Here is a 10000-nt window from a genome sequence, read left to right on the forward strand (position 1 = left end):
AGGGTTACGCATACCGAGTGTGCTGACGTGAGGAGTGTGATTGATGTCTCCTCTAGCGGCTGCAGACAGGTTAATGGTGTGATTGTGGAGGTAATCTCCGTGTTCTCTCGTTAAAGGGTGATGGAGGGCCAGGAGACCCCTGTGTCTGTGGGAAATGGAGTCTGTTGCGTTCACAGGTCGTGTGCGTTTTGCAGTTCAGGGTCTTATTTGATGTATTCTTCAGAAAGGTAGACAGGACAGGGACAGGGCGTCCGTCTGAAACAGATCCTGGTGAGTTCACACAACCTGCTATATATACACTGAACAAAAATAGAAACGCAACATGTAAAGTGTTGGTCCTATGTTTCACGAGCTGAAATAAAAGATCCCATAAATACGTATTTAGTGCACAAATTTGTTTACATCCCTGTTAGTGAGAATTTCTGCCTTGCCAACATAATCCATCCACTTGATAGCTGTGGCATATCAAGAAGCTGGAGAGAGAGAGAGAGAGAGAGAGAGAGAGAGAGAGAGAGAGAGAGAGAGAGAGAGAGAGAGAGAGAGAGAGAGAGAGAGAGAGAGAGAGAGAGAGAGAGAGAGAGAGAGAGAGAGAGAGAGAGAGAGAGAGAGAGAGAGAGAGAGAGAGAGAGAGAGAGAGAGAGAGAGAGAGAGAGAGAGAGAGAGAGAGAGAGAGAGAGAGAGAGAGAGAGAGAGAGAGAGAGAGAGAGAGAGAGAGAGAGAGAGAGAGAGAGAGGCTGCAGACTGTTGCATCTATATCGATTGGGCTCCAGCCTTTCCGTTTTCCATGAACTCCGGCTCGCAGTTCCGAGTGGGAGGGATTTGCTTGATCTTTATGATATTTCTTTAAACATGATGCTGTCGTTATGTCTCTTCGGGGAGGACACAAGACAATTCCAGTCATTCAAGGGCTCTCCGTCTCTCTCTCTTTCCCACAGTTGTTACTTATAACCATCTCTAAACAGTTTCTCCACCATTCTCATAAGTGTTTTCAGACCTCGGTCCAAATAACATTGTCGAACTGAACTCAGACCAATAAAGAAGGTCTCAGACGATAACATGCACTGGGTTCCTTCAATAGAAGTCATTATGTTTGATCAGATAAAAACTGTAATCAACAGTGATAGGAATTCTATAGAGAATAGATGACGATAATTAGAATTGAGTTTCCTCTTGGATTGGAGGGACATTTGTAGTGGACGTGGTCTATCTGACACAGGAAGTTGCTGACACCTTATTGGGAGAACGGACTCGTGGCTGGAGCGGTTTCCATGTTTTATTTATTTTTTTAATGAAATTTTATTCAACCTTTTATTGACCATTTTTTACAACCCCTTTGGCACTAATTTCAGAACCTTTGTTGTCATTTTTCAAAACTCTAGACACAAAACTCAGAACGGTCATCACTTGTAACACAGGCTGTCCAATGTTCAAAACACTGCATTTGTTATGCAGGTGAATGAGGACCCAAAAGCGACTTGGCGAAAACAGAGTTTTTAATCCAGTAAGATACTTAACAAAACAAAAGGCATAATACTACTCGTAAAGACGAGAACAGACTGGAGACTTGATCAAGAACTGCAGGTTGCCTCGGGAAGGCACTTGAACCTAGCAGACTCAGACACCTGCTCACCACGCAGCATCTGAGGGAAACACGACACGACAGGGCAAAACATAGACACAGCACGGTGAATATAGACAAGGATCCGACAGGGCAGGAACGGAAAACAAGGAGAGAAATAGGGACTCTAATCAGGGAAAAGGATCGGGAACAGGTGTGGGAAGACTAAATGATTGATTAGGGGAATAGGAACAGCTGGGAGCAGGAACGGAACGATAGAGAGAAGAGAGAGCGAGAGAGTGAGAGAGGGAGGGGGAGAGAGAGGGATAGAAAGAGGGAAAGAACCTAATAAGACCAGCAGAGGGAAACGAATAGAAGGGGAAGCACAGGGACAAGACATGATAATCAATGACAAAACATGACAGCATTGTGCATTCATATCTTTAAAGAAACCTTGCACTTGCAGAATCATTGCTTCAAATAACTCATTTATCACGAAATACCATAGGAACATTCATTTAGATCTCCCACACACAAGATACCGATAGTTTCACTGTGTAGTTGTTCTTTCAATCATTAAATGTTGTAGTACAAAATATGTGATAAATGTTTCATTATGGTACTACACGTACATGAATCACTGTAAAAGGACTAGTAAAGAGAGGACTACAGACATCGTGGAATCATTGAACAAAATCTGAAAAGTATTGACCGGTTTTAGGAAAGGAGAGTATGGGGGTAAGTACAGGGTGGTAAATTGTGGATGGGCCTGAAACCATGCTTGCACCATTTGAGAATGGTGGAACCTGACATTATCCAAAACAGTGACATAGGTCACGCCATCAGCTCTACAGACCTGATTTAGCTCACCAAGAAGATTACATTCGAACAGCGAATCATGTGGCTGCCTGCAACTCAACATAGAGAGTTTAATAGAGTTTTAGTTGTTGTTCAACCTAACATTAGAACGGGCAAGATGAGTAATCTAAGCAACTTTGACCGTGGTATGATTGATGATGCTACACATGGTGATTCCAGCATCTCAGAAACAGCTGCCTTCCTGGGATTTTAATGCACTACAGTCTCTACAGTTTACAGAGAATTGTGCGATAAACAAAACACATTCAGTGAGCTGTAGTTCTGTGGGAAAAACACCTTGTTAATGAGAGAGGACAGAGGAGAATGTCCAGACTCATTCCAGCTAACAGAAAGGCCACAAATGCTCAAATAACAGCTGTTTAAAACAGTGGTGTGCAGAAGGGCATCTCTTAATGTACAACACCGTGAATAATTCAGGCTGTTGTGGAGGAAAAAGGTGGTCCTACCCAGTACTAGATGGATGTATCTAATAAAGCGGCCGGTGAGTGTACAGTAATGTCAAATCTGAAACCATGGTCTGGAAAAGTGGTACATGGGACCATAGAAACAGTGTCTGATAAAGAATGATGATGAAATATTACATTCATAGATAGTGTCGTCCAATTGGTTCATGTTCCACGGTAATTGGTGTCAATGGATCTCGTTATCCTGAAACTTTCATGATCTAAACATGGAATATTGTTTTTCAGTTTCCATAAAACTATGCATTAAGAGTAATGCAACAGTTACTTATCATTTGAACAGTTGTATCAATTGATAGTTAGATCATTGTAATGAAATGAATAGACAGTCATCTCAGATGTAATGTGTGAATTGCATTTTGAAATGGTAATACTTTGATGTTAAGTTGTGTCATTTTGAACAGGTGATTTTAGTTCAATGAACAAATGAACTTAGCTTTATGTATATTGTATCCAAGCAATTGGAAAAAGTGTTAAGAGTTTTGAAAAATGTGCATTTTGATCATTCGTTGTGAGTTTTGTGTCTAGAGTTTTGAAAAATGACATCAAGGTTCCGAAATTACAGCCAAACTGTAACTAGGCAAGTCGGTTAAGAACAAATTCTTATTTACAATGACGGCCTACCCCAACCACCCCCGGATTGCTCTGGGCCAATTGTGAGCTGCCTTATGGGACTCCCAATCACAGCCGGATGTGATACAGCCTGGTTTTGAACCAGGGACTGTAGTGACACCCCTTGCATGGAGATGCAGTGCCTTAGACCGCGGTGTACGACGCCATTCCATTTACTCCGTTCCAGACATTATTATGAGCCGTCCTCCCCTCAGCAGTCTGCTGTGCTATCGGATGTAGTATTTCAGAGAGTTGCTAAGCTAAGACTTTCCGACATTGACTTGTTCTGACTTACAGTAGATAACAGGGCTGCTGGTGTATTGTAGCTATGAGGACCGTAACCCACATACCCACCAGGGCAGGTGCCCTCTCCATGGGGCCAGGTGGTGACTAATTCCCTTCTTTGTCCATCCAAATGAATTGTTAATTGGTTTGCATCACCCGTGGAGTGGAGAATAGCAGGAGAGTCTGTGCGCCTGTGTGATGTAGGCCACAGACACTGACCTGCCTCATAGAGCACACCACAACTGCGCTGAACAGGCCAAATGTCACCTCAATACACACCGCATCGTTGGGGTTTATGAGGCCAAAAATCAGCTTGCAGTATTAGCTCAGCACCTTGTTCACATAATTCAGCACACAAACCCCCGTCAGAGCAACATGCTGGTGATGTAGCATCCTTCTGATTACCTTCTGGAGATGGATCAACTTAGTTTCTGTCTGTCCCGTTGGCACACCGACTCTATATGCTGCTTATTTACTTCATGTGTCAGAACAGTGGAGAATGCATGTAAATGCAGATGTTCGGTGTCTATGTGTCGCTAAATGTTCCTTCGGCAAAGGTTTAGTTTGAATGTTGAAGCCCGAGTGTCACCCTGACGGCTGTGTCCTGTCCTGTCGTCTCCAGGTGGTCGCTCTGAACAAGCGCAGTAAGGAGGCAGAGTCGGCATTCCTGGGAATCTACAAGCAGCTTATCGAAGCCCCTGGTGAGTCTCCCACCTGTAACTGAGCCACACACATCACAACAGCACAGTCGCAGACACATACAACACACAACATTGCTCATGTAACAAACCTCCCACAAGAGATCCCTCTCCCCAGGCAGTTCAACTACACACCAAGCCAAAGTCAATGTCATTAGGCCAACGTTATACCTGAGACAAGCTAAAAATACAAAGTGACTGTTTTCTTGCCATAGATATATAAATATCCACATGACACCCTGTAGTTCTTATCTATGTTTTAGAGTCTGTGCTCTTTGTGGGGCCACTTCAAAACCGAGCGCTGGTCCTTGAGCGTTGCATTGCTGAGGAGAGACGATCCTTGTGGGGGATGGGCTGTTGATTGCAGAGGGCCAATTAAAAGCCAACTGTAGCTTGTCTTAGTCTGGAGTGCAGGCCTGATGAGGCCGGCAGGGAAAGTGAGGGGGAAGGGGAGAGACTGTTTATTCTGTTGTTGTTTGTTGCCAGGGCACACTATACAGCATTGCTCTTTGTTGCAGGAGACAAGAGCAAAATGCACTCCAATCTCCGGCTACATCAGAGGAACACTCATTGCAAGAGTAGAGAACGCGGTTTACAGATTCAATGAATACAAGATAAAAGTGGGTGTCAGAGAAAATAGCGATGCAGCGACTGACTTTTAAAGGTCTCCATTTTGCCTTGAAGTCTCCTGCTTGATATTTCACCACACACTTTGAATGGAGTTATTTTCTTGATAAGAAATGGATGTCTTTTGAAGATGTGTTCAGTTTGATTTCCTGACCTATACCTGCACGTATCAAGGGCTTAATAGAGGACCCAGGAGGGTTTTAGGGGCTATATTTTGTCATGAACAAATGTTCTATCAAGAGCAGACTGAACCAACAGTGATAATGTAAGGAATGAGGACTTCATCTCTTTAATTGCACAGGGCACTGACAAGAAAGAGTACTCATAAACCATGTTCAACTGTATCGGAACCCTTGTAGCTAGGATTGGGTTTGAAGATTTAAAAAATAGGAATTTAACGCTTACTTTTGCTCTCACACACAAGCGCATACACCAGAGGAGGCTGGTGGGAGGAGCAATAGGAGGACGGGCCTATTATAATGGCTGTAATGAAATAAATGGAACGGAGACGAACGTGGTTTCCGTATGTTTGGTGTGTTTGATATCGTTCCGTTCACTCTATTCCAGCCATTACAATGAGCCCGTCCTCTTATAGTGCCTCCCAACAGCCTCCTCTGGCACACACACATGCATGCACACTTTCAGCTCCTATTTTGACGTGAACATATATGACATCGACATCTCCACCAATCACTTCTCTATGATGGGCCTTGTCGTCATGTCACCAAGCTAAAGGAGTGGCCCCTGGTTACATCAGAGGGCCTTGGATTAGCCTATTCAGAACACTCATCTTCCTCTGACCTTAGCTGGACCTGCACTAGCATTAGCATCCGGGTGACTCTCCCTCACCAGAGTCTCTAGTCTTAGCTCTCGCACTCTGTGTCACTGCAGGTCTGTGTAGGGATGACTTTTCCTGGGCTTTACTACTACAGAAGGAGTTATTATTTCATCCCACCGCAGTAAAACCAAAGAAAACGCAGCCAGCTGAGCTGCTGATTTATTAGTGGCTGTCTAATCCTTTAATGCCATACCAATCATTTCCATTAACAGCTAATTGATAAAAGTCTCCAAGTCTATTCACTATTATCTTTCTGATATTATTTACCTCCTATCTGATGCCAAACAGGAGTCACAAAATGGAGAGTAGGGTATTTTGTGTGTCATTGTGCATCTCACTGGCCTGTCCAAGGTCACCCCCCCTGTTCCCAGAGTGGACCGCTCCAGGTACACCAGAGGACAGTCAGTTGGCTGTGGTCCCTCACTTTATTAGTCTCCTCCCCTATAAACACATCACTGCGCTGCTTTCCCACCAGTCTCCAAACAAACCATCCAGCTCATGTATTTTTGATGTTTTGACAGACGCAATTATTCTTAACACACCGTGCTCGTTAATCTTAATGCCGTTATCACTATTCATTGGCAGACATTTTTTTTCTCCCTCTTATTTAATTTGAAAGGATCCCTCCATCCTGGCTGTCTGCTGACACTCACAGGCCGTCGGTCCAATCAGAGCGGCCGACAACAGAGTTAATGAATGCAAGAGGAGAGCCAGGGAGGGGGAGGGGACAATGTGACCTGTTGTATCCAGTTAACAGCAACGTTTGGTGTCAGGTATCAGTTATCCACAATAACAAATCAGTTATTGGAATAGGTGCCAATGATGATGTCAGTTGCATAATGTTGGACACGCATGACACATGTTATGATGCTGCTTTCATATTCTCAGTTCATATGAATGTTATAGACAGAGGGTATGCATCCCTGACACGACCCAGGGCTACCTTGAACATGCTCTCAATAGAGAAGGTTTTAATCACCTCACAATTTGTTAAAGAAAAAATGTGTATCTCACATCAGTGTGTTTACGAGGAGGAGAATGTTAGTGTGAGGGGAGAGAGGAGAATACATGGCTGGAAATGGTGTGCGTGTTCGTGTGTGAGTGAGATTTGGGTTTTGTTTTTTACTGTAAAGTCAGCAAGTGCATCAAGCTCCAGCTGCTGAACAAGATAGCTATTATTATAGTGGTGGTGTGTCTGGACTTAGAGTGGCACTGTTTCCTGTGACAAAGGATTACATGTAGTATGACAATGGCAACCTTTACCGGTGATGGATTCTGGGTTCTGAATAGTGTTAATTATCAGGAATCCTATTGAAATATTGAGTGCTATGGTCTAGAGGGCCAACACCAGAAGTTAATGGTTATCAGTAGGAGGAATATATATGGTGGAGGCAATTAAGCTCGGAATGTACTGAGTGCAGGGAGACGATCATATGTTGGCAGGGACTGATAAAGATGGGGAGCTGTGGATTAGTGAGGAAGGGGGTCGAGGTCAGGTCAGGTCACATTAAGGGAGAAGGAACAGTTTATTGCCTGTATCACTTAACTTCCTGCCTTGTAATAAAGATGTCATGTTTAGAGAGAAGGAGGAGACTCCACCACAATTTGGGCTATATATATATATAACCACTGGTGTGACTATTTATTTGGTCTTATGCAGCTGCATTGATCCAATGGGTGAATAAACTTGGTTTAAGCTTGACTAATTATCCGTGAGTTTTAATAGGTTCATTTAGAACCAAACACCGGTGTCATGAACACTCAGTCGTACAAGGCATGCTCTTTGAAGCAACTCCAATGCGTCCTCTGCATTTTATGGGGAACAGTTTAAATATGTGCTCTGAGCAATGAGAACACTTTGAAAATGTAATACTTCTAAAAATGTCATTATTGGGTCCCCAAGCCAAAATGTCACACACCACAATCATAATGTGCATTTCCATCCATTTAAGACATACAGTTGAAGTCGGAAGTTTACATACACTTAGGTTGGAGTCATTCAAACTTGTTTTTCAACCACTCCACAAATTTCTTGTTAACAAACTATAGTTTTGGCAAGTCGGTTAGGACATCTACTTTGTGCATGACACAAGTACTTTTTTCAACAAATGTTTACAGACAGATTATTTCACTTACAATTCACTGTATCACAATTCCAGTGGGTCAGAAGTTTACATACACTAAGTTGACTGTGCCTTTAAACAGCTTGGAAAATTCTAGAAAATGATGTCATGGCCTACCTTCAAACTCAATGCCTCTTTGCTTGACATCATGGGAAAATCAAAATAAATCAGCCAATACCTCAGGAAAAAACATTGTAGACCTCCACAAGTCTGGTTCATCCTTGGGAGCAATTTTCAAATGCCTTACGGTACCACATTCATCTGTACAAACAATAGTACGCAGGTATAAACACCATGGGACCACGCAGCCGTCATACCGCTCAGGAAGGAGACGCGTTTTGTCTCCTAGAGATGAACGTACTTTGGTGAGAAAAGTGCAAATCAATCCCAGAACAACAGCAAAGGACCCTGTGAAGGTGCTGGAGGAAACAGGTACAAAAGTATCTATATCCATAGTAAAACGAGCCCTATATCGACATAACCTGAAAGGCCGCTCAGCAAGGAAGAAGCCACTGCTCCAAAACCACCATAAAAAAGCCAGACTATGGTTTGCAACTGCACATTGGGGCAAATATCGTACTTTTAGGAGAAATGTCCTCTGGCCAGATTAAAAAAAAATAGAACTGTTTAGTCATAATGACCATCGTTATGTTTGGAGGAAATGAGGGGAGGCTTGCAAGCCGAAGAACACCATCCCAACCGTGAAGCACGGGGGTGGCAGCATCATGTTGTGGGGGTTCTTTGCTGCAGGAGGGACTGGTGCACTTCACAAAATAGATGGCATCATGAGGCGTACAATTATGTGGATATATTGAAGTAACATCTCAAGACATCAGTTAAAGCTTGGTCGCAAATGGGTCTTCCAAATGGACAATGACCCCAAGCATACTTCCAAAGTTGTGGCTAAATGGCTTAAGGACAACAAAGTCAAGGTATTGGAGTAGCCATCACAAAGCCCTGACCTCAATCCCATAGAAAATGTGTGGGCAGAACTGAAAAAGCATGTGCAAGCAAGGAGGCCTACAAACCTGACTCAGTTACACCAGCTATGTCAGGAGGAATGGGCCAAAATTCACCCATCTTATTATGGGAAGCTTGTGGAAGGCTACCCGAAACATTGCCTTTAAACAATTTAAAGGCAATGCTAGCAAATACTGATTGATTGAATGTACATTTCTGACCCACTGGGAATGTGATGAAAGAAATAAAAGCTGAAATAAATCATTCTCTCCACTATTATTCTGACATTTCACATTCTTAAAATAAAGTGGTGATCCTAACTGACCTAAGACAGGGAATTTTTACTCGGATTAAATGTCAGGAATTGAGAAAAAACTAGTTTAAATGTGATTGGCTAAGGTGTTTGTAAACTTCCAACTTCAACTGTATATTCCTATGCTCCATTGAAATTGTCGACAAAATATTAGGTCCCCCAAAAAGTAATTATTTGTTTAGATTTTCACCTCTATACTTTTTTGGTCAGTGTAAATATACTACTTCCTCTTCACAGGATGTGAAAAACAGTGACAGTTTCCATGACTGAGTTGGCTCTCCTGAGTAGCACCTCTCTCCTCATCTCTCTCCCTCCTGTGTGAGCATCTCTGACTCTGCGGTTACGTTTGAACCTTGGTGTTTGTAGCTGTCGCTTTGAGAGGAGGAGCGGGGCCCTGTCGCCAGGAGCGTAGCCCTGAGATTGGCGCTCCAGGTGTTTGCTCTGCCCCCTCCCCTCTCTTTACTCACACACCTCCCTCAGGATCACCTCATCCCTCTCTCTCTCTCGCTCTCCCCCCGTCTCTCCTGAAGAACACAGTACCTTTCATCTGAGCAGGGAGCTCACTTACTGTGTGTGTGTGTGTTTGTGTGTTGTATGTTTGTTGGGCCCTTGGCAGGGCTGAGGTCTGCATTAGTTGAAACGTTGG

The 10000-nt window shown here is 43.4% G+C and overlaps 1 protein-coding gene across 1 annotated transcript in view; it reads left to right on the top strand.

The window, feature by feature from the left end:
• The window catches only part of LOC124036191 (homeobox protein cut-like 2), a 126571-nt gene that overhangs the window by 92820 nt on the left and 23751 nt on the right, over nt 1–10000 (top strand). Inside the window, 1 exon segment of the mRNA XM_046350435.1 lies at nt 4418–4496. Within this exon segment, the coding sequence (XP_046206391.1) occupies nt 4418–4496 (79 nt within the window).

Source organism: Oncorhynchus gorbuscha, linkage group LG05, assembly GCF_021184085.1.
Source record: "Oncorhynchus gorbuscha isolate QuinsamMale2020 ecotype Even-year linkage group LG05, OgorEven_v1.0, whole genome shotgun sequence".
Lineage (NCBI taxonomy): Eukaryota > Metazoa > Chordata > Actinopteri > Salmoniformes > Salmonidae > Oncorhynchus > Oncorhynchus gorbuscha.